The sequence below is a fragment of the Panthera tigris genome, chromosome A1 (genome assembly GCF_018350195.1).
Source record: "Panthera tigris isolate Pti1 chromosome A1, P.tigris_Pti1_mat1.1, whole genome shotgun sequence".
NCBI lineage: Eukaryota > Metazoa > Chordata > Mammalia > Carnivora > Felidae > Panthera > Panthera tigris.
The window spans coordinates 105,950,796-105,977,153 of NC_056660.1; the positions used below are offsets into that span (position 1 = coordinate 105,950,796).

At 36.6% G+C, this 26,358-nt stretch overlaps 1 protein-coding gene across 2 annotated transcripts in view; it reads left to right on the forward strand.

The window, feature by feature from the left end:
- SLC27A6 (solute carrier family 27 member 6) overlaps window positions 1–21,752 on the forward strand; it is a 74,522-nt gene extending 52,770 nt beyond the window's left edge. For both annotated transcript variants that reach the window (XM_007087797.3, XM_042983351.1), the window contains 6 exons: window positions 2,261–2,455; window positions 10,695–10,785; window positions 14,082–14,280; window positions 15,835–15,932; window positions 17,092–17,222; window positions 21,208–21,752. In XM_007087797.3, coding sequence (XP_007087859.2) covers window positions 2,261–2,455; window positions 10,695–10,785; window positions 14,082–14,280; window positions 15,835–15,932; window positions 17,092–17,222; window positions 21,208–21,384 — 891 coding nt within the window. In that variant the 3' untranslated portion in view covers window positions 21,385–21,752. The remainder of the gene's footprint in view (window positions 1–2,260; window positions 2,456–10,694; window positions 10,786–14,081; window positions 14,281–15,834; window positions 15,933–17,091; window positions 17,223–21,207) is intronic.
- Window positions 21,753–26,358: the final 4,606 nt, after the last annotated feature.

The window sequence follows — 26,358 nt, forward strand, 5'->3', positions numbered from 1 at the left end:
TGTCCTTAAGAGTCAGTCATTGTCCCACCAAATGCCTACAATATTCTGATTTCTATCACTATAGATTAGTTTTGCTCTGAGTTTAATGATCTCACCTTTTATTTAACACTACTATTTTCAGTAGATTCCTCAATCCAGACTGGTGTCTGTCTGGATGGACTTTTCCAGAGGGGAAATCTCCAGTATTTGCCTAATGTGTAGCAAGGGCAGGTGCCCAGATGTATATCACCTGTGCCGACGTTATCTGTGGGTATGGCTGCTGGTTTTCCACCCAGGCTTCTACCTTCTTCATTCTTTTTGAAGAATGCTTCCATAACACCTTAGGGCATTTGTTGTGCCCCACCTATGGACTTTGATGTCAGCCTTCCCCACTCTGCTTAGTCCCATGGCTGTTACCTATTTACTTTGCGGTTTCCAAAATGACCTTTCACTCACATTCTCTTTGTTCTTGAGAATTGATCGATGAAATCTTTCCTTTAAGACTGAGAAGGAACTGAGATAAAGAATGTGATCAACCGATCATTTTTAATTATAAGTGTCAGGGACATTGATTTCTCTATTTTATTACTGTTGTTGATGTATTATTATTTCTTGTTAAGTTTGTATTTTGGTGAGGATGGAGGTAGCTCAGCGGGAATCATGGATTTACCATAACTACATTGATAGTATAGTCTGACTCTAATTTTTTGGTAAGGTATAATTGACATTTAATGCTATGTAAGCTTTAGGTGTACAACATAATGATTTAGTGTTTGTGTATATTGCAAAATGATCAACAAAATAAGTCTGGTTAATATCCAACATCACAGATAGTTACACATTTGTTTTTCTTGTGATGGAAACAGATTTACTCTCTTGGCAACTTTGAAATATTCAGCCCAGCATTATTAACTCCATTCACCATGCTGAGCATTACATCCCCATGACTATTTTATATTAGGAAATTTGTACCTTTTGATCCCCTTCACCCATTTCACCCTTCCCCATTCCCCATTTCTGTTCTCTATATCTGTGAGCTTTGGGTTTGGGGATTTTTTGGGTTTTGCTTTTGTTTTTAGGTTTCTCATATAAGTGAGATCACATGGTCTTTGTCTTTCTCCTTCTTATTCCACTAAGCATAACACCCTTGAGTCCATCTATGTTGTTGCAAATGGCAATATTTACCTTTTCTTGGCTGAATAGTAGTCCTGTGTGTGTGTGTACCACTATTTATTGACTGATAACATCTGTCAGTAGGCCCTTAGGTTGTTTTTGTGTCTTGGGTACTGTAAATAACACTGCAGTGAACATGGGGGTGCATATCTTTTTCAGTTAGCATTTTTATTTCCTTCAGATAAATACACAGATGTGGAATTGTATGGGATCCTATGGGAGTTTTATTTTTAATTTTTGGAGAAATCTCCATTCCATTTTCCATAGTGGCTGTATCAATGCACATTCCCACCCACAATACACAAATGTTTCCTTTTGTCTACATCCTCACTAATACCTGTTATTTCTTATCTTTTTAAAAAATTGCCATTCTAACAGGTATGAGGTTCTCATTTTTGGTCAGTGTATAATTCATGTTACTTAATGTATTGTATTGTATTGAATGTAGAAGAAAATATAGTTCTGTTTTCTCTTTCAATTCTAAAATACAAATTAGAAGTAAAATATGAGAATATTATGCATTCAAAAATAATATTTACAAGTAGTTGCCGTAATATTTGCACTGTCATATATTATAGTGATTAGATGACCTCAGTTTATTGTTTCCCACCTGCTATGTGGTGGGTTTACATGACTACTGCAGTACATAGGTGAGATAGATGTTCTCAGTTCTCAGCAAATGAGTAAAATGAGAATTATAGTATTATAGTGGTATTCAACCCTTTGTTCCAAGTTATACAGATAGTAAGTAGTAGAGCTGAGAGGATAAACTCAGGTACATTTTATAATTCTTTTAAACTATTGCTTGTTTCCTGAAATAAGCTTTCTTCCTTACCTAATCTCTACCAAAATAAGGCTTTCATAATCTGGAATGTGGGAAGAGCTTTTACCAGATAATAAAAGCTATATTACTCTAGGCCAGTGTTAGTTTCCTTAGCTATTGGATGTGGTTCTGCAACAGAGTTAAGCATGATTTGTTTTTAACTTCCCTTCCATTATTGCATATGTGCACCCAACTTCTGGATATTTCCATTTAAGTCATAATAATGAGAGAAAGAGCTGAGAACTAGAATGAATCAATTACAAGTCAAATCTTTTCCTCTAACAGAGAGAAGGAGAAAAGGATCATCAAGTGCGTTTGGCAGTTGGAAACGGCCTACGGAGTGATGTGTGGAGGGAATTTTTAGACAGATTTGGAAATATTAAGATTTGTGAGTTTTATGGAGCTACTGAAGGAAACATTTGTTTAATTAATCATAATGGGAAAATTGGATCCGTTGGGAGAACAAATTTCCTTCACAAAGTAAGTACGGTATTTTCTTTACAAAAGAAATATATTGAGATCTGCTTACCTCTCTTCTAGACTTTTTGTTTGTGAATTATGGTAAATATTATCACCTTTCTTTTTCCTTTTTTTTAAGTTGAGAACTTCTGTAAAGTCATGGCCTCTAGGTGAACATAGATTATGAAAATCTTAACCATCTCACATGTTTTCCTCTATAATGTAGGGATAATGATACCTAAGTCTTTTGTTCTGTTTTCAAATTTCATGATGTAATGTATAAACAGCAAGCAAAGTTTCTAATACATGTTAATTTGACTCTTTTCATTTTGCCTGAGTATTTTCAATGCAGGGTTTCTGCTTACCCTTCATTTTTATATCACTCAAAAGTTATGTACAGGCTTCTAATGAATCAAGATACTACTAAAAATCGTAAAAGCTGCCCCAAATCACTTATCTAGGAGTAAAAAACTTCCTGCTGATTTCTCAGTAACAACTGTGGAAGACAAAAGATTGAACAGATGTCTTCAGCTGGTTTGGTGAAAGTAATTGTCAAAATAGAGTTTATAGTCATCGATATTTTTTAAGGAATAAAAGTGAAAGTAAAGAAAATAGTCTCTAAATTTATAAAGCAAAATGTATGTAACCTCAAGAGGAACTAAAATAAGGCTGGAATCATAGTAGGATATTATATTATAGCTCTTTCAATGTTTGATAGAAGAAGCCAAAGAAAATCTGCAGTGATACAGAATAATGCAATAAAGAAACGACTTGAGCTAATGAATATATATAGGACACTGCCTCTAAAAACTGCAGAATAGGGGCACCTGGGTGGCCCAGTCCATTGAGTGTCCAGCTCTTGGTCTCAGCTTAAGCCTTGATCTCAGGGTCATAAGTTCAAGCCCCATGTTGGGCTCTGCATGGGGCTCCATACAGGTTGTAGAGCCTACCAAATAATAATAATAATAATAACAACATTAACAATAATAATAATAAATACAAATAATTTGAAAAAGACTGCAGAACATCCATTCTTTTCAAGCCCTTTTGAAACATTCACAAAGATTACTGGGCCACTTAGGGAATTCCAGCAAATCTCAGAGGGTTGAATATAGATGATGTTTCCAAAGGCATTTTAATTCAAGTGGAAATAAATGTTTTAAATGACAGCTAGTTCATCTCCCATATATTTGGAAATAAAACATCACTAAATTTCCAGTGAGTCAACAAAAACAAATAATTGAAGTTAAAAAGTAATTTGAGCTGAATCAAGATGAAAGCATTATATTTCACAGTTTTTGGACTCACATAAGAATGGTTGAAAATTTGTGAGCTAAATATCCATTTCTGGGGGTTAATTAAAATGCAACTGAGGGGCACCTGGGCGGCTCAGTTAAGCATCTGACTTCAGCTCAGGTCATGATCTCATGGCTTGTAAGTTCTGTGCTGACAGCTCAGAGCCTGCTTCGGATTCTATGTGTCCCTCTCTCTCTGCCTCTCCCCTGCTCACAGTCTTTCTCTCTCTCAAAAATAAATTAACACTTAAAAAGTGTTTTTTAAATACATAAAAAGCAACTGAAATAAACCTAAAGGAAATAAAAAGAAGGAAGTAGTCAAGAATATAAAGTAAAGAAATATAAAATAAGGGGCGCCTGGGTGGCTCAGTCGGTTAAGCGGCCGACTTCGGCTCAGGTCACGATCTCGCGTTATGTGAGTTCGAGCCCCGCGTTGGGCTCTGGGCTGACAGCTCGGAGCCTGGAGCCTGTTTCAGATTCTGTGTCTCCCTCTCTCTGACCCTCCCCCATTCATGCTCTGTCTCTCTCTGTCTCAAAAATAAACGTAAAAAAAATAAATAAAAAAAATATATATATATAAAATAAACAGTGAGGAGCATCAAAAGAGATAAACATATAATTTTTAAAAAGCAGAGAAATAGATTCAAAGCTGATAGAAATTGCTCTGATGTTTGTAACCTTGAGAAGATACACACTATTTTTATGATGTGCTCTTTGGGATTTTGAGGGTCTTATTGACATCACAGACATGCATGTACATTCTGAAAAGTAATTTTGGGAAAATAAGTGCTGACACTACCGAGGTTTACACTCCTCCCAGTTAATTTTCTCAACTCATTGCAGTGGTTCCATTAAAAATATGGTATTCATGTTAAAGCTCTTTAGTGAAGCTGAGTCATTGCAAAGTAATCATCCAACAAGAGCACAATGAAGAAGATTTGTATTTTACATTACTGGCTTGACTTCATTATAATTTTAAAATGTCTTAAATTCCCTGTCAGACTGCAATACTGTCAATAAAGCAAGAAGGCATGATTGTCTCCAACTGATTTGGAAAACTTCTGATTTTAAACTTAGGCTCGGTTATGTTTTCAGTTTGGAAATGAAAAACGTGGTACCTCATATCAAATGAATTCTACCTTATCTTTTCTCACTTCATTTGCATAGGAGTTTGTTACAGAGCAGGGAAGCTGAAAAATTTGGACCAATAATTGCTTCATGATCATGTGGGGAGATTTGATAAGTCTGTCTCTCACAAATTTAAACTTCATGGAGGCCTCCTCTCCACTTACTGTCTCAGAAACAAATCAGCCTCCAAAGATGGGATATTAACAGAGAAGGAAAAAGAAGAGGCATCAACACAGAGCTCCTGTGACCCAAGTGTCCTTCTTGTGTGCCACATTTGCCATTTAAATGCACACAGCTGAAGGGCTCTGTGTGCCATTTGTGCCCTCAGAGCAAACCCAATATTTTGTGACAGTGCCTTTGATGGACGGACCTGCATTTGATAACAGCAACAGACTGGCTTTTCCTTATCCCTACACCCAGGGATAACATAATTGGGAAGGAACAAACACAAAATCCCTAGAGAAAATAAAACTTGAAAAAAAGAGAAAAGATAAATCTTAATAAAAGGTAGCTGAAAACATAATATGGATGCACAGAAAATAATAAGCCCTCCGAAATGACCAGGGAATGTTTCCCTTAATTCCCCTTAATTTCAAAAATTGCAATGATACTCTCTTTAAAAATAAGAGCTCAGGGGTGCCTGGGTGGCTCAGTCTGTTGGGCGTCTGACTTCGGCTCGGGTCATGGTCTCAGGGCTCGTGAGTTTGAGCCCTGCGTTGGACTCTGTGCTGACGGTCTGCAGACTCAGGGTCTGGAGACTGCTTTGGATGCTGTGTCCCCCCCGCCCCCCGCCCTTCCCCTGATCATGCTCTCTGTCTCCTTCAAAAATAAATAAACATTAAAAAAAAATTTAAAAAATAAATAAATAAAAATAAGAGCTCAAAAGAGAGGAAAGTTCCAGGGAAATGTCAATCAACAAAAGGAGTTGGAAAGTAGATAGAGTCAGCTCAAAGCAAAAAAAATAAAAGGGAAGATGAAAGTGTTGCACAAATGAACACCACATTATAGGCTGTAACATTGTTAGGGAGCAAGATAGATGGGATTAAGGCATCACACAAACACAGTAAAAAGGATAAGCAAATAGGAATACAAAACAAATTAGAAAAATTTTGGAAACATAGACAGTTATCTGAAATGTGCTAATTGGTGTCCCTGCAGAAAAAGAAAATTAAAGAGAAGACTCTTATTTGAAACCTAATAGAGGAAAACTTCCTTAAAGACTTGAATCTTTAGCAAAAGAGCACATTGTGTTCCAGGAACAAACAACTTAATGCAGGATGATCATCAGAAAAATATATGCTGTTGAAATTACTGAACACGAATTAAAGATCTCTAAGGAGATGCTGAGGCAGAGAAAACAAAGGCTGTACAAACTGTGGGTTGAAGATGCGAAACAGCTTAGGCTTCTCTCAAAATGAGGACAAAACACTCAATGACAGAAAGAAACAAAAAAGCAAAGTAATGTATTCACCGAAGAATTTTACTTCTGACCCCATTGTTCTTTGAGTCTAAAGAGGTGTTCCCAAAAAGTTAAGAAATCAGAGACTATAACACCCATGTATTTACAGGAACGCGGTACTTTATCAAACTCACTTAGTGAAAATGTCCAGTCATCCTGAAGATAAAACAGAACTTAGAAATGGAGGAATCACCTTCAGTTAAAAGGATTTATTGAATCCATTTAAATATAGAAGATTGAACAGCTCCAAATTATGTTTATAGATGGAATGGAAGTATAAATCCTGAAAATATAAAAATAATTATAGCACTAACAATGATGGGAATTGGGTGGGAGCAGAGGCCGAAATACAAGTGCTGATTCTTTGATCTTATAGTAGTAAGTCCATAAGTACAGTGTAAATAAAAGGCTCCTTCACATGTCTTTAAACTTTTATTATCTTAAAAGTAGGCATTTTTTTTAAGTTTATTTATTTTGAGAGAGAGAGAGAGAGAGAGAGAGAGAGAGAGAGGAAGAGTGGGGGAGGGGCAGAGAGAGAGACTCGCAAGCAGGCTCCGTGCTGATAGCCCAGAGCCCAATGCGAGGCTTGATCCCACGAGCTATGAAATCATGACCTGAGCCAAAACCAAGAGTCAGTTGCTTAACCAACTGAGCCGCCCAGGTGCCCTAAAAGTAGGTGTTTTTTATGGACTAGGAAATTTAGCTAACTATGAAGTTAGGCAATAATCCATACAAGCCCTTACCTCTGACAGCACTTGCAGTTTTGAAGTCCCTAAAGCCCCCTTTGGGTTCAATAATTCACTAAGTACTCACAAAACTCACAGAAAGCTGTTATGCATAATAATTACCATTTATTACATCTAAAGGATCTAAAGGATACAGATGAAAATCAGACGGAGGAGGAAGCAGTGGGGCAGAATCAGCAGGGCACCAAATGCAAAGGCTTCTACTTCTTTCCTGTGGAGACAGGATGGCATTACTCTCCTGGAATTGACAGGTGACAATGTACATGGAGTATTGCCGCTAGGGAAACTCACCAGCCTTGATGTCCACATTTAAATGTAGTTGGCTGCTTCTGGGGCTAACCTCCATCTCCAATCCCTCAAGAGGTCAAGGTAGGGGACCCAAAGCCCCGCCCCTACACCACATTATCAGTGTGGTTCAGACACTAAATCTAGCTCGTATTGTCACTATCCACATGCCGAACAGCCTGAGGCTAACAAACATACTGTTGGCCATGGCATTGGAGGGGCATAGAGATTATCTGCCAGAAGCTGAGAGTGAAAGCCAGACCTCCGGTTAAATTCTGCGTTTAAGGTTAAATTCTTTACCTCACAGGGACTGATATCTTTTACACTAAAGAAACACTGTAATTTAACTTGAGCTCCATTTTCATTGGTTAAACTCAAGGAAATTTAAATTGGTTTCACTTCCTAAAATGGTATGGTTTCATTTGTCAGAGAGTATATTTTATTAATCAGTTTCCTACTTTTCTCTCTATCAATTTAAACACATTTGTAATGATGCTCATCAAATGAACTCCTTTATACAGTCTATTAAAATTTTTCAGTACGCCTCACCCTGTGAACCCAATGAACACAGTGGACATAGATTCCTGTTGATGTGCAGGTTACATTCTATTGGGGAAGGCAGAAAACAAACAAGATAAACATAACCGATTAACAGAGGCAGTGAGTTTTCTATTTCCTTTCCAGCTTCTAAATGTACAGATGTGAATAGACAAAAGCATGCGGACATGTATGGGAACTCTGAGGCACTGTGTACAGCCCCCAGGTGTGTGCTTCACAGTGCTGGGGATCCGTTTACCTAGTCTGTTATGAATGCGATCCCGTGCAGCTCTGCTCTTGACACGCATACCTATACCTGTGTGTGCGCATATACAGTCAGGGGATATTTAAGTGGGGATGTGGGGTGCCTGGGTGGCTCAGTCAGTTAAGCACCTGCCTTCAGCCCAGGTCATGCTCTCGCAGTTCGTGAGTTCCAGCCCCACATTGGGCTTTGCGCTGACAGTGCAGAGCCTGCTTGGGATTCTCTCTCCCTCTCTCTCTGCTCCTCCCCCGCTGTTCTTTCTCTCTCTCTCTCTCTCTCTCTGAGTGAATAAATAAAATAAATTTAAAAATTTTTTTAAAAGGTGGGGATTTATTTACTTTTATTTGTGTTATTATAACACAGCCATTTTTGTAATCGTGTGGAATCTCAAAGGCAAGAAAAAAATAAAAATCCCTCTAGCTGAAACTTAATACTCAGACCCAGACCATCTCACGATGCTGCAATATATTTAAATTTCATTCGTATGATAAAATTACCCAATTTGTGACCTGCAAGTCCCCTATATGTGACAACAGGCACAGTGGTTTGGTGTAGAATGAATCGCATCCATGAATGCGGTTGACCAATTAATCTGAAAGAAACAACACTAATGCTGATATCATCAGCTCCTGAGCAAAGTTTTCAAACTATAAAACATGTTAAAGGAGATTGGTAATGAACAAGGGCGCTGTTCCTGTTTGACCAAAATGATAAATGCAGTTCCGGAACTTCTGGAATCTCTCCTTTTACCAGTCATTAGGCAAGTGGCCAGAAAGCTGTTATCCCAATTACGGACGAAGACCAACAAGATGCAAGCTTGCCTTTTAATGAAGAATCTTTATGTCTAGAATTACAATATATTTTGTTTTGCCTCCTCTCTCATTGACCCACATCTTAAAATGGGATAATATTAATTAAATTATCCCATTAAATTAAATGCTGTTCTTAAGCTTGTAGCAGTGTCTGACATGCAGGAGGCACTCAATCAACATGAGTTGGTGTCAGTTATATTCATCACAAGTAATGACTTGTGATTCTAATTACATGTGGATTTTACTGACATTAAAAATAGGGGTGCCTGGGTGGCTCAGTCAGTTAAGCTTCCGGCTCCTGACTTTGGCTTAGGTCATGATCTCATGGTGTCATGAGTTCGAGCCCTACATCAGGTTCTATGCTGGCAGCACAGAGCCTGCTTGGGATTCTCTCTCTCTCCCTCTCTCTCTGCCTTTCCCCAGCTCATGTGCTTTATTTCTCACTCTCTCAAAATAAATAAATAAACTTAAAAAACAAAAACAAAAACAAATGTTTGTGTCTAGTCTTCAATGATAAATAATACATTTATCTCGGGGTGCCTGGGTGCCTCAGTCTGTTAAGCGTTCAACTTCGGCTCTGGTCATGATCTCATGGTTTATGAGTTTGAGCCCCGTGTCAGCCTCTGTGCTGACAGCTCAGAGCTGGAGCCTGCTTCGGCTTCTGTGTGTGTCTCTCTCTGTCCCTCCCCTGCTTGTGTGTGCATATTCTCTCTCTCTGAAAAGTAAATAAACATTAAAAAATTTTTTTTGTAAATAATACATTTACCTCACTAATTTTATTAATCTTTTCCACTTACTTGTTCTATATTTGTTCATTTTGTTTCTCCTCCTCTTGGTCTCTGTCTTCTCTGTGTCCTTCCTTATTATTGTTTCTTACCTCCTTTTATTATCTCCATCTTAGCTTACCATTTTCTAGTTCTCCTTAATAAGATTGTTTGTTTAATGGATCAGGAAAACCTCAATTTTCTTATATATAAAATAAATGAGTTGGATTGAACCACTCTGCAGTTTTCTCCCAGGGTCACACGTTAGTGGATTGTGAATCAGCATGGCATGGTAACATGGACATTACAAGAGCAGGGTAGCTGGAAATATTTGGGGACAAGGAGAGATGTCCAATTAGCTTGCTTCCCAATCTGATGAGTGTGTTCTACCAATTTACCATCTCATAGCACATGAGTGCACAGAGGTACTGAGTTAGTTTAGGGACATTAAGGTGAAAGGCCTAGGGAAAAAGTTCAAAGTCCGTGTCAAATAAGTATTTTTTAGGCATCTGATCCCTCCCTTTTCAAGGGATTGTAAATTTAAAGTAGACAACAAAATCCTTGCATTCACATAGTTGACATTTTAGTTCGATTAAAACTTTTATTTCAAAGGCTGTTTCTGAATGATTTCTGAAGGAGAAGGCAAGAAGTGTTCCTCTTACCTGGAGTTAGTAGAATATGTAATTGAGGAATAAAGAATAAAATTAAATTTTCCTAAGATAATGTGCAACATAAAATGAAATTGAAGTAAATACCAGTATACAAGTGCTATTTACTATTGCCTTCAGTTTTGAGTTTCAAATACATAGTTAATTTTTTTTCAGTAAAGTTGACTTATAGTAATAAATCTACATTCTCATTCTTTATTTCAACTGACAGAACAAAAAGTCCATAACCGGTAGATGTCACTGCACAAATGAATATTTTGTTGTTGTTTTTGTCTTTATTGTGTGTTTAATTTTGTTTTGGCAGCTTTTATTCACTTTTGACTTGATAAAGTATGATCTTCAGAAAGATGAACCCATTAGAAATGAACAGGGCTGGTGTACTCCTGTGAAAAAAGGTAAGATTCTTGTGTTTGACCACGTCCCCTCAGGCAATGTTTCTGAATTTCTGTTTAATTACTACTGAATTTAGAATGAATGGCTTTTACTAATATGTGATGAGACTTGTTTGGAATTTCAGTGCAGGGAGAAGAGTTTAATTATTAGATGTTAGGGATCCCAGATAGGTCACTCAGTAAGATATTGAAATTTAGAACACATTACTCTTGCGCTCATATTTCCTTTTTTAAAAAATGTTTATTTTGAGAGAAAGAGAGAGAGCAAGCAGAGGAGTGGCAGAGAGAGAAGGAGAGAGAGTGGAGCCTGACGAAGGGCTCAGTCTTACTACTGTGAGATCATGACCTAAGCTGAAATCAAGAGTTGGATGCTTAACCAACTGAGCCATGCAGGCACTCCTGGGCTTATATTTTGCTCAGTCCACCACGTCTAGCTGTAATAGTGGCACTAATGTCCCATATGACTAAGATATAATATGAAAAACAATGCCCTAGTTATCATTCTAGGTATAATGGAAAGTCAGGCAGACTTCGATTTAAATATGGGCTCTCACGCTTAGAAACTGTCCAACTCTGGGCAGGCCACTCAGGCTGAGATTATTTTCTTCATATGTAGAGTAGAGGTGGCAATATTTATTTATGAGGTTATTGTTCATAATTACATGAGATGATAGATGTAGAACCCTACTGAGAGCCTGGCATGTGGCTTGCTACCTCCCCACTTCTCCCTCTCACTTCCCTCCTGCCCCAAGGAGGACTTTATGATGATTTTTGGTTAGACATGTTAATAAAAGCAAGTGCCCCAATTAACTTGCTGCTGCATATAATCAGTCTAGGAATTTAAATGTAGATATGTGCATTTGGAATTGTTTAGACATTCAGTCTGAATAAATCAGGCCAAAATTACTTTTTGCCGCCTCAGAATATGCTTGGACTACATTTCAGAGATGATTTCATTTAAATTGTTACTTCAAATGTGGAGATAAAGGTTGCAAGCCTGGTCGGTTGGTTTGTTCTGGTAGCTGAAAGCGTGGGAAGAATATAAGCATTATCTATTAAAACACAAATTTCCTTCTCCTCTGAATTTCAAGCCTAAGGGCATCTATAAAATATCTTTCCCTAATTCAACTCTATAAGCTGTGTCCAAGAAAAAAATCCATTTCTAAACTATACACACACTTAACTAGTGTGTTTTGTTTTATTTTATTTATTTATTTTACAATTTTGTTTAAGTAATCTCTATACCCAACATGGGACTCAAACTCACAACCTCAAGATTATGAGTCACATGCTCTACCGACCAAGCCAGCCAAGCACTCCTGGTGTATTTTACTTATTACAATTACAATCATATCTGACATTGGAACTTGAATCCCAGAACTGCTTATGTAAACTCAGGGTTTTTTAAAAAGCAGATTGTCCCCAAACATCTGCTTTAGTGTTTTGCAATTCTCATTATGAATTACTCAGTATTTTTTTCTATTAATGGTATTTTGCCTTGCATACATTTGCCTAGAACAGATAGAAGAAACACTATGATCTTTTTAAGCATTTGTAATAATTAATTGTCAGGGAAGAAACTATAAGCCTGTGTCTTGAAGAAAAAAGAAGAACATAAATTCTAAGGGAAATAAGAGAAGCTTGGAAATTTCTGAAATAGAGGATATGTAGACTGAAGGAATATGTGATGGAAAACAGGCTTAGAAGTCAGATGAACCTGGTTAAAAAAACCATCTCCAACATTTGGCAAATATGTGACACTGGGCAAATTACTTTCTCTTTCTCGGTTTCTTCACCTCTAAAATGGAGATAATATGAGGGCTTGTGTTATAGGTTTGTGATGAGACTCAAATGGGATACATAAAATAAAGTGCTCAGAATAACGACTGGTACCCAGAAAATGCTCAGAAAGTGTAGCAATGGCCATGATGATGATGACGATGATGATGATGGAGGTGTCAGTGATGACAGTGACAACCAGGAGCCTTTTCTGTAGTAGAGCAGGCATGGCTTTGCCACTGGTGTATATCTTTGGCAGCCCGGATGTCCAGAATGAGTGGAAGCAATGAGAGTTTAACAGAGAATGTTAAAATGATATAAATCACTCTACAATGTGCTGGAATTAACCCCATCTAATCAATCATGTGGATGTTGCCTCTCTTCACAGGAAGTCAACAATGGCCTTAGAATGTTCTGGGACAGGGGTGCCTAGCTAGGTGGCTCAGTCTGTTAAGCGTCTGACTTCGGCTCAGGTCATGATCTCATGTCTCAGGTCATGCTCTCACATCTCAACTCATGATCTCACGGTTCATGAGTTTGAGCCCTGCATCGGGCTCTCTGCTCTCGGCACAGAGCCCACTTTGGATCCTGTCTCCCTCTCTCTGCCCCTTCCCTGCTCTTTCTCTGAAAAACTAAATAGACATTTAAAAAAATTTTTTTTCAGGCAGTGATTGCTGCTTCCCTTTGTCTTCTATCATTCTCATAGAAGTAGTTTTTTACCGCACAGCTTGCTGGGCAAAATCCTGATCAATTTGAGTAAATCTGATCGAAAATTTTTTTCAGATAATGTTTCTAAGTAATACTAATAACTTTTATGCCTTGTCTCTTGCCCATTGAGGATTTCCAGACAACATCCCATAAGAATAAAACATTTTCTTAAACTTCTAATAACTTCTAGACCAGAGATAGTAGTGAACAGAAACCTTGCTACAGAATCCTAGACTTACATTTGAGTTCTGGGTCCATTCCTGTCCATCTGTTGGTCTTTGGTAATTTACTTCACCCTTCTGGGCCATTTCTTCCCTGTGAAATAGGAATTTTAATGGTCAATTTCAAAGGATTTCTGTGAAGAATAAACAAGCTAGCGTTTGCAAGGGGCTCATGGGGCTTGCTACATAGTAAATGCTCAATAAACATTGCTACAGTCATAATCTTATTAACATTATAATTGTGGTTATTTATAGGGTTGTCATTATTCTTAGTGTTAAAATCTAGTTAACATAAAAGAAAAGTAGCCTTTGGTCATCCATGCAGGATGTAAAATAAATTTAATATGGTTTTGTTGACATTCGCTTTCCTTTTTTGTTAGTTTTTCCAAAGTAATTTGTGTCTGTGGCAGTCTGTGAAAGGACAGTCTGTGAATGCAGACACCCAGAGTGCCTGAGGTCAAACATAATAAAAATAAGTTCAGAGGAAGATCGGCAACCCTGGTTGTGTTGGTCAGATACCATTTAAGTACGTGCATGATATGTGTAATAATCGTTTTAATCCAATAACTGAAAAATGCTTTTCTCTCCAAGGAGAACCTGGACTTCTCATTTCTCGAGTGACTGAGAATAATCCCTTTTTTGGTTATGCTGGGAATAAGAAGCACACAGAAAAGAAACTGCTTTGTGATGTTTTTAAGAAGGGAGATGTTTACTTTAACACAGGAGACTTAATGGTCCAAGATCAGGAGAATTTCCTTTATTTTTGGGACCGTATTGGAGACACTTTCAGGTATGAAATAATATCGGTTGTACTGCTGGTTCTGTGACTGTGAACCGTGCTCTAAGCAAGGCTGTATGGAAACATTCTAGACGCCCTGGTCTTTACCTTCAGGGCAGACAGAGCGCTTTTTATCTCAATAATGTCTCCTCATTTAAAAATTCATGGACCATCTGTTGTTAGATTGAAACGTAAGTTAAATCTTGATGTCAATTTTTATCATTACTTTAATGAATCAGTGTGGTCAAAATCAGTGAGCTCCTTTCGTTAGAATATAAAATAGACAGGGGCGCCTGGGTGGCTCAGTCGGTTGAGCGTCCGACTTCCGCTCACTTCATGATCTCACAGCTTGTCGAGCTGTCACGTCCGGCTCTGTGCTGACAGCTCGGAGCCTGGAGCCTGCTGCAGATTCTGTGTGTTCCTCTCTTCCTGCCCCTAACCCACTCACGTTCTATCTCTGTTTCTCTCAAAAATAAATAAACGTTAGACATTTTAGACATATTTAGACATTCATATATGTATAAAATATAATATAATATATAAAAATATATAATATATAAATATTTAATATATAAATAAATAAAAATATATTTATATTTATAAATAAATTTATATATTTATATAATATATATTTAAAATAAATAAATATAAATATAAATATATAAATATATAAGATATATAAAAATATATGTTTATATAATATATATAAAATATTATATATGTGTGTGTGTGTGTGTGTGTGTGTGTGTGTGTGTGTGTATATCTCCTCTGAACTTATTTTTATTATATTTGACCTCATCCACTCTGGGTGTTTAAATGGCAGGGTTGAAACAGAAACCAATCTGGTCAAATATGGTCTAATTCTTGACCTAATGATAAAAACAGTGAAAGAGCCAAATTTATCTTTTTTACATTTCTTTCTTAATTCCTTAAGATTATTTTGGGCTTATGAAATTATTAGTCATGGTCTATGACTATAGAACAGTGAAGAACATACAGGAGACATTCAAAAACATGTTTGAATGAATAAATGAGTCATACTTCTTACTTCCTCACCTTCTAGTACCATGTTATGTGCTCACCATACGTACAATTATTTTAATTGAAATAGAATATTCATTGGCATTCAGGGAACCAAAGGGGTTAATCCCTAGAAGTTGAAGGGGGTCGGTACTGGAGAGACCACTATAGCTTTCCTTTCATTTTTTTCTATCTGTCATTGGAGACAGGGAATGTTTTGTACTGAACCGTTAATACATCTCATAAATAAAGAGGGATTTATCATTCTTTTCCTTTTATGACATATTACCAAAAAACACTTTTCAGTAACCAGTTTATACCAATGAAACACAGATAAAGTTATTTTCACTAAAACACTGATTCTGGTTTTGTTGACTTGTCAACAGTGTGCTCCCTTACAAATGCCTCCCATTCGTTCTGAAATCTGCCATTGTGTTCAGTTACTAGGTACTGGCACGGAGCCACGTACAAGGCACTAAAACTAAAACTGGATACCTACTTCTTCAAATATAGGTGTATTAATCAGAACTTCTTTCTTTCATTTAGATGGAAAGGAGAAAATGTTGCAACCACAGAGGTTGCTGATGTTATTGGAATGTTGGATTTCATACAGGAAACAAACGTGTATGGGGTGGTGGTGCCAGGTATGAATATAATTCAGGTTTGGGAGGAATTCTCCGAATAGAATGTGCCACATTTCTTCACTTCTGCAATGATCTTACTAATGCCACATTTCATTTTTTTTTATCAATTAAAATAAGTAGCTTAGTCTTGTCTTGGCAAGTGACTCTAGACCAGGCTAACAAATTTCATGGTCCCATCAGGTACCAACTTAATTTTAATGTATGTGTGTATTTTTAGGTAAAGCTTGGAAACTCTGGTCAGTGACTCACTGCTCGAAAATAGTTACAGCTCTTCCATAGTTTATTATTGTTCTCTTTATGACTAGAGTTTATACGTGCTACTAAACGTGGACATGTTCTAGTTTAAATGTTTTATGACACTGACTTGTAGCTAAGTTGAGTCTTCTTCAAAAATAATTTTAAAGTCTGTTTGGCCTCATTTATCTTTGAAAGTATGCAGAAGAGGATTTCTCATGATGGCGAAAATGGCAAAGAAAAGTTACCAACTTGGAATTAGAGGATAGCTATGCCCCTTTGCTCTTCTGTGCTGTTTTGATAAACAACAATGTTTTCCAACTAATGTTTGTAGGTGCCCAGGACACATGAGGTGGGAGTATTAAATGGGGGGCAGAGGAGGAGATATTTACTCTAACAGACATTGGGTGCTGGAGGAAAGCTATAGGAGATTCTGATTCCCTGGAAAAATCCATAGGTGGCATGATCAGCAGTAAGTGATCTGTGGAATTAGTTATGGAAATGGCAGTCTAGTTTTTAAATTTGAAAACAATGTTGTCTTTTTTTTTTTTTTTGCATTGACTCTTAACATGGATATATTTCTGGAATATATTCACCAGTAAATAAATGTCTCCTCTTAATATTTTACATTAATGGCTGTAGGATGCAAACTAGGGGTTATTTATGGTGTTTTCCACCCCATCTATTTCATTTTCGTGGTGTGGATGATTAAGAATAGAGTCTACCGTTCCCTGTTTATAACTTATTTCTGGGGAGCAAATCATATGCTCAAGGAAGGACCCACTCATTTATGCTACTGTTGCATTGTTATTGCTGTGACACGATTAATGTCTCTATTTGCAACAATTAGTATATAATTAACAGGACCGTTTTAAAAATCACCTAGTACCTGTAAAATTAATGCTATTTCCAACTTTTTTTTCAGATTATGAAGGAAAAGCAGGAATGGCTTCTATTACTTTAAAACCAAATAAGTCGTTAGACTTGGAGAAAGTTTATGAACAAGTTGTATCTTTTCTACCAGCTTATGCCTGCCCAAGATTTTTAAGAATTCAGGTAATCTTACTGCTTCACCTTTAAGAATTCAGGTAATTGTACTTGGGTAAAGACTCAACTGAACTACAAGACCAGGAATCCAGGAGATGGTCTACTTACAAAATAATATTTTATATTTTAGATATTGTGAGCACTTTATTTCTATTAGAAAATCTCAAGAACACTGAAAATCATTAGGATGTTAATTTATGCCATATTCGAAGCCTAATTATAGAAGGGAGTGTGATGAAATGCTAGGATGTCTTTGTCTTTGTCCTCATTATGGGATTGTTTTGTTCCTCTTCACTCAAGACCTCAAAGATGGTTTCAAGCCAAAACTACGTTTCACCCAAGCCTTGTGAAGACTTTTGGTGCTCTGTGCCTAAAATTATGTTCCACCAAGCTGACCTCAAGGTGTCTGCAGGATGTGTGCAGAGCCTAAAAGCAAATGGCTTTAAGCAATTCTGCTTTTAATTTTTACCTCCTTCTGTCTGCCCTCCCTCTGGGACTTTATACCTTTAGGGATTTCTGAATGTATTTGTTTTGAGAGCTGGCATTCTCTTGTTAGGTTATTAGAATAAAAAACAGTAAAAAGGATATTTACTTAGCTACTGTATCAGTTTGCTTGCTCATTTATTCAGCCATTCATGTATTTAGTATTGTGAACCCAAAGCTAACACTTATCACCTCTTAACATCCAATCACATAGAGCTTTTCTGGATACATTTGTCGTATCACTGTTACATTCCGAGGGGAGCAATTGATGGCCTCATATTCATCTTTAAAGCATTTGTTGAGCATCTTTGTGGCCTGTCATTACTGTCCAGTGGGACACATCATCTTAACTGTCATAAATACATATTTACGTAATTTTCTATTTTTCTGTTTGTATACACTGCCTCAGATTATTTTCATTAAAATCCTCTGAAATACTAAAGGTAAGTGGATGTAAAGCAGAAGTAACACATTCTCAACTGGAATTTTTAGTGAGATCATTGTAGACTGATCTACAATGTATAACATTCTTACATGCTGCTGTGAGAAATAATACAGAAAGATCCTGTGTGTACTCATTACTTGATTTCCTCCAATGGTGACATTTTTTCAAAACTATTATAACCTGGACATAGACAGTGATACAATCTATCCATCTTTTTAAATCTCCTGCTTTACTTATATTCACACGTGCATGTGTGCGTGCGTGCGTGTGTGTGTGTGTGTGTGTGTGTGTGTGTGTTTTAAGGCCTATACACTTTTATCACCCATGTTGCTTCATTCATCATTGACTGCCGTCAAGATATGAGCATTCCTGGTACCACAAGAACTCTTTCCCTTTTATAACCATATCCTGCTTCCTCTTGGCCCTCCCCATACCACCCTAGAAATAGTGTATTGTGTAATGGAGTACACAGTTGATAGATTAAATGATATCTTAAACATTTTTCCCCTAGGGCACCTTACAATTCACTTTCATGAAGCAGAAGAAATATTTTAGCTTTGAACTACTCTAGGAGTCTAAATCAGTCTTGGACAAACTTAGAAAATATTCTAGTGTCATTAAACACCTCAAAGAACTAGAGCCGTGACTATTATATTTATTACAGTGTTTGTATTTATTACAGTATTTGTATTTATTACAGTATTTATTACAATGCATGATAGTTGGCAGTCGAAATATTTATTTAACAAATGAATTCTTATAAATGATGTGATATAAGCAGAGCAAAAAGCATAGGTCACCTCTGACAAAATGAATAAAGCAACTATATTATCAAAATAAAATCTTATTGAAGTCTGTTTAGCACAAACTAAAAAATGACTTTTTTGGCCAATAAATTTACAAAAAAAAATTTTATATGGTATTGCTCAGCATGGGTACAATGAAATTAAATGGTCCTTTTATTCTGCTTGTAGAAACACAAGGTGTTATAATCTATCTAGAAAACAATTTGGTAAATATATAATCAGACTCTTAGAATTTACATGTTTTGACTCAATAATTTCATTTCCTGAAATATATCCTTAGGAAATAATCAAAGATGAAAAAATGTTATATATAAAGATGTTCTTCAAAGTATTATTTATAGCAATAAAAACTTTTGATATTCTTTATAAGTTAGAATAAGAGTAATGTTAATTAAAATATTATAATTAGATGAGATCTTATTAAACCATTGCCTAATAATTTTTCATTACCCAATGAAAAATTACCTAATCTGGGGAAATATACCTGGCACATTATAAAACTTTTTTTCTTTTAAGGTTGAACATCAATAGTGTAAGTACAGTGAGCTTCTAATTTTCTAAAAATGAGAAAAAGAGTATGTGTTTCTACATAGATCTAATTCTGTGATGACAGTATTGGGAAAGGGTGGGGACAGTGAGGATGAGATCAGGGAAGGAGACTCACAGAGAACTTGACTCTTGAATTAGTTCAGAAGGTTGAATAAAAATGGCCATATTACTCCTAGAACCTTTATAAGGACCTCTACATGGTCATCTGATTTAAAACAAGCTCCTTCTCCATGCCTGAAACAACCACAAAGGGTTACATTTTATCTCCTTTTTTTGTTGTGTTTTTTTAATGTTTATTTATTTTTGAGAGAGAGAGAGAGAGAGAGAGACAGAGCTGGATTGAGGGAGGGGCAGAGAGAGAGGGAGACACAGAATCTGAAGCAGGCTTCAGGCTCTGAGCTGTCAGCACAGAGCCCGACTCAGGACCCGAACTCACGAACTGTGAGATTGTGACCTGAGCCAAAGTCAGATACTTAACTGACTGAGTGACCCAGCTGCCCCCATTTTATCTCCTTTAAATCCCTTAAAGCAGAGCTTCTGAAATTTTCTAGATTCATGGCATCTATAGTGTCTCAGTAAATATTTCCTGGCATTCTGCAGTCAAGCAAATACCTAAACTTTGATTTATTCAGTATTTGGGTCAAAACAAATTCATAAGTCTAACAAATTAGTTGCTGTTTGAAAAAGTAATGCATACAACGTGAAAGAAAAAATGCTTTTTTTTTTTTTTTAATAACCAGATGTACCAAAGAGATGTAAATTGGGCATTATACAACTCCTCAAACCCTGGGATTAGATCAGACTGAACAGAACCAGCCTAATTCTTTGTCCCACATTGATTTTCGGCTGTACTTCCCTTTTATCATGCCAACCACTGAAAACCCTGTTTCATAAAGACATCATTGGAAAGAATGTATCACAAACTACTATAGGAACTGTGAACTACCTTGAGCTAGTAGTTTGCAAGTGGTGACTGAGATGTCACAGGGTTTACCTAGAAAATTTAACATATCCCTTGGACACTCTGGAAGTTCACCAGGGATACTGCAAAGCACCTCAGTGCAGAGTTTGGCAACCCAAGTATTAGATCATCCTTTACCCCTTCTGGTTTTTATCAAATTCTGCCTTATGAAATAGAATGTTCTCTTTTATAACTTCTATCTTCTTGGTGTCTAATAGCTTTCTCTGTACATAATGTACTGACAGTGAATTAAAGTGATAAGCCTGTGTGTTTTAGAGGGTTTATAATCAAGCGTAATTAGTTTTTGACGATTTTCATAATTCTTTTTTTTAATATTTATTTATTTTGGGGAGACTGCAAGTGAGGGGGGCAGAGAAAGGGGGACAGAGGATCTGAAGTGGGCTTTGCTGACAGACTGACAGCAGTGAGCCACTGTGGGGCTTGAACTCACGAACCACGAATCATGACCTGAGCCAAATTCGGACACTCAACCGACTGATCCATCCAGGTGACCCGACAATTTCCGTAATTCTTACAGGTTGAATAAAGCTCAGCGGTAAATTGAGCTAAAGATTTCAGTGTTTTAGAGGGCATTTTAAAATTTCTAATGTTGAATTATTAGTAGTAAATAGAGAGATGGTCAATGGTTATGAAAGTGTTATAATTAAACGTTATAGTCTATTGAATATTTTGTTTATATATTTTAGACAATATTAAATGATTCCACTAATTCTGGCAATTATTTTACAGGAGAAGATGGAAACAACAGGGACATTCAAACTACAGAAGTTTCACTTGGTGGAAGAAGGGTTTAGTCCACTGAAAATTTCTGACCCACTTTATTTCATGGATAACTTGAAAAAGTCTTATGTTCCCTTGACCAAAGAACTTTATGATCAGATCATGTTAGGGGAGGTCAAACTTTAAGATTTTTTACGTATTGGATTTTCATATGTTTTCTTAGGACAGGTGAGAGGAGAGGAGAGTGTGATTCTTTAACATTAAAGGAGGAAGGGAATGGACATTAATCAACATATGCTGTATTTTCTTTAATACGCAACAGCTTTTCTTTTAGTAGGAACTCTAATTTATTTTAATTCAAAACAAACTCTAGTTGATTATTTGTTTTACCTATTTTGGGGTTTAGTGCATAACTAATATTTGCTTTAGTTGTGAAGATTCTAAATGATACATAAGTGGGTAACAATTTAGACACTTAGTAAAAATGTACTTTTAAATATTTAGTTTCTAGTTTTGAAAAATGGGTTTATTTTTACTCCATTATTTGATTTTTATCTGCCCTGTCCTAAAACTCAATAAAATCATCTTCATTAATATGTGTTTTGAGGTGTTTTTTTTTTCTGATGTTTTTAATTATAAACTTCCAGTAGAGGAAGCTGACTGGCCAAAATATATGCACTTCTGTCTATCGCCCTTATCTTGAATTCACATTCAGATGATAGGAGAAACATAGAAGTGTGAGATAGCAAAACAAGAAAACTGGTAAGCTCGAAACATTTAGGAACTTTTGAAAGATACATAAATGGGATCAAATTCATTATAAAATCCAACAGAGCTACAGAGAAAGAATGGACTAGAACAAGAATGCAGGTATGAACCCCAAGATCGGAGGCAGGAAAAGACTTTGTGTGTGAGCAGACTTGTGAGTTGTTAAGTGAGAACACTATTGCAAGGACAGGGTAATAAGCACCCTTGCACTTCTTTCAGTCTGGAAGTGCCAAGCTCCAAGGTTTGCTTCAAGCTAGAACCACATGAACAGCTCTCAGCAAAGTGAGCTTTCTCCCACAGGGGGGAGTGTGGAGCTGGACTGAGAAGTGGAGCGGAGCTCGGCAGGAAGCTCCTTTGCCCATAAACCCGGCTCCCTGTGCAACCAGAAGGAAAGTTGGCTTTGCCTCAGGTTGCCTCCCATGCTAAAACGCTTATTTTGATTGGAAGAGAATTTGCAGATCTTGTAGTTCCTTTTTGTCATTGTTGGAAAAACAAAGGTTATAAGGTTGAAATATGTTTTAAATGTAAAGGTTAACCATAAGTAACATAGAAATAAGAGGCCGAACTTTAGGATAAGGAAAAAAAAAAAAAATATAATCAATTTTGCAAAACTAAAAAATTTTAAAAGAGAAAAAAGTTTTTAAATGATAAGTAGAATGAATTAAATAAGTGTATTCTCCCACCATCTGAGAATGGATAAATGTTGTTTGTTAAAAAAGTATTAAGTGAATGAATAAATTAGCATTTAATTTTTATACTGGTGATTGGTGTTCTTTACCTTTCCCATTAAAAAACTGCTTTGCCTTTATGTACATATTTTTAATTTATGGGTGCTCTTTACTGCAATAAATCTGAACACTTTTCTACTAATTCCTCTTTAAAATCTTTGGAGATTAGATCATGATGGTGAATTTAGCATACACATCTCACTCCCTTACCCACACCTTTCCTGTCAAATCCATTACAGTAAAAGACAGAATATTATGAAGACAATAATCCACTAAAAGATGGGGGGGGACAAGAGAGTCTGTCTTCTGTAGATAAAACGTTGTCAGAAATTACTGGAAAATGGAAAATACCTGGGATCAGATTATCAAAGAAACAACAGCAGGATGGGGGAAACGAAGCCTCACGATTAAGCAGTTGAAAACTGCTTCAAAGGCAAAAGAAACTCCAGCCACATTGAAAATACATATAAAGACCAAGATGGGCCCTCTGTGTAATTGTAGCAAATTGAGATAGTTTCTCTGCTTTTCTCTTGATTGTAAAAAATTTCCATCAGCACGTAAAATAATTCATGACATGAAAGAAAGAAAATAAGACTGTATGACATTCAAAATGCCTTTCAAACAAAAGACACTAAGGATTTACGTTTTTAAAGAGTTGGGAAGTAAGACAAAAGATCTAGAAACTTGGGGAAGGAAGTTGGCCACATGTATTGTTAAGAACAATTGCAAAAAATATATATATATGAGAGTATGAGAAATGGAACTCCTACCAAGATCCAACTTTGCTAGAATAGAAACAGGGGGAAAGGAGGTTTCTGATTATAATTAAAAAAAATAAAGTCCTTAAGAGAATATAGAAAAGATACTTCCACCTGGAGTGGAAAGCCTCTGATGTTAGAGACACAGAGATGAGGCTATTTCAGAAATAGAATGGTTCCCGTGACTTCCATTTTAGCAGGAGATTAGTGAGAAGGACATTGGGCTTTTAGAGGGTTGGGGGCTGGAAATAAGGAGCATCTCAGTGAGTAACAGCATGGATCTTTGGGAGCCAAAGAAAACAATGGCTTTTTCAGAGACCACTGTATGGCACGTAACCCAATACGCCCCCTCTTCTCCAGGTGTCCACGGCATACTTTTCAGGACATAGACCCAAAGTTGAGGGAAATGATAGGTGGAAGAGAAGCCAAAGTTACCTGAGATTAAGTGCTTCCATCTTGCTTTCCAAAATGTAAATTAGATAAATTCTGGTTCAAACTAATATTAAGTATCATAACTTTTAATTCTTGATATGGAAGAAAAATTGCAATAAAGGAACTCTCCAGATAAATACTCAGAGAATTGTCCATTAATTGTGCTTCTGAGGGTCTTCTAGTATGATTCATGAGGCACTTCTCTTAGAATTGGCAGATATTTTGCCTCTTTCTACCTGTTTATGAATTAGGGCTGGAATAGAAAGAGCAGCCAAGGGATTACTTTGGCTTCCATGTGCCTGATGGATGGGAAGAAGATACCCATACCAGTAATGGGTGGGCCAATGACAGACTTATGCTGGCATCGTGATGCCAGATTTGGGAATGGAATTAGGTAAGTCATTGCTATTTATTTTATTTATTTATTTATTATTTTTTTTTTACTATGGCTCTTCTTTGTTCTATTTCTTGAATGTACTATCTTTTATAAGTGAACATCTGAGCCAAAAAATGCCATTTTCTACAGACATATGTTTTGTAAATTGTCAATGACATAAAGGAAAATTAAAGCAAATTCTCCATATACTAAGAGTTGCAGTATTGAGACCAGATATTATATTCTCATGGAAATGAGCTAAAAATATTGAAGATAATATGTGAAAGCTTATGCCAGAAAGGCAATACCATAATGAACAAATTTCTGTCAGACTGAATTTAACAAACAAAAAGGTAATTCTTTCTTAATGTTGCCAAGAAAACGAAGAAGGCAAAAATATGACCTCATTGGTTCATATCAAAGAGAATGGTCAAATCTGCACAAACTATGGTAGTCAAATATTTTGGCGATTGATAAGCAAGCCAAACTATTATGTTTAAAAAGGAAATCTAGGGGCACCTGGGTGGCTTGGTCGGTTATGCGTCTGAGTTCAGCCCAGGTCATGATCTCACGGTCTGTGAGTTCGAGCCCCGCATCGGGCTCTGTGCTGACAGCTCAGAGCCTGGAGCCTGTTTCAGATTCTGTGTCTCCCTCTCTCTCTGCCCCTCCCCTGTTCATGTTCTGTCTCTCTCTGTCTCAAAAATAAATAAATGTTAAAAAAAAAAAAAAAAAAAAAAAAAAAAGGAAATCTAGGGGCTCCTGAGTGCTCAGTTAAGTGTCCAACTCTTGATTTCAGCTTGGGTCATGATCTCACAGTTCATGGATTTGACCCCTACATCAAGCTCTGTGCTGACAGTGCAGAGCCTGCTTGGATTCTCTCTCTCCCTCTCTGCCCCTCCCCTGCTCACACTCTCTCCATCTCTCAAAATAAATAAGCTTTTAAAAAAATGTAAAAAATAAAAATACATAAAAATAAAAAGGAAGTCTATAAATAGCCAATTGTTTTTGATCTGCATCAAAATATCTGGTTTTGCTATTTAATTACCTTCATACTCTATTTAAACCCAAGAAGAAAACATTATCTGAAGCTATCACAATGCATCTGCTATGAAAACATGAAAAGCCATTTAGATCAAATGGGGTTTTGTAGTAAAGGAATTAATTTTTTTCTTGGAAATGGGAGAAGTTTCATATATAAAAAGAACAAAGCAATAATACAGTTTTCTCATATGTTTTTCTTAGCCTTTAGTCATTCACACTGGACTAAAAAAAAGACTGTGGGCAGTAACCCACAGATAACCCCAGTCTTATCGTGAGAAAAAGCATCCGAAAAATGCCAAATGAGAACACTTTCCAAAATACCTGACTAGCACTCCTCAAAACTTTTAAGGTTGGTAAAGACCCAGAGACATATAGGCTTGTGTCTAGGCTCGGAATGTAAAATATTGGGCAATTTTAAGAAAATTATTGTCTTTGTGTAAGAGAGATATCAGATTAACAAGTTCTAAAAACTCTATGGAATAGCAAATGGTGATCTTTCTTATTATTAATCTGTAGTGATTTTTATTTCTTAAAAAATTTCCCAAACAGTGGTGTATATCTACTGGCCCACACTGCAGATGTAGAAGTTTAATGCATACCAAAATATTCTTTTAATATGTGGCTCTTGGAAATGCATTGCCACCTTGACATTGCGCTGTCCAGTGTCCAGCATTATGACTTTCTATTTAAACTCAGGAGTAGGGGGCACCTTGGTGGCTCAGTTGGTTAAGCGTTCGACTCTTGGTTTTGCTCACAGTTTGGGGTTCAAGCCTCCAGCTGGTAGCACAGAGCCTGCTTGGGATTCTCTGTCTCCTTCTCCCTCTGCCTCTCTCCTACTCAAGCTCTCTCTCCCTCAAACAAAATAAGTAAATAAATATTAAAAAAATAAAAAATACACTCAGGAGTAAAGTGTAATTATAGTCAGGTTTACTGTGTTCTCTTCTCTCACAGCCTCAGTGCTTACCTAGTTGGGTTACCTTTGGGAAGTCACTTCTCTAACCTTTATTTGCCTCACCTGTAACATAGGAGTTATAAATCCATAACGCTAAGTATAAAT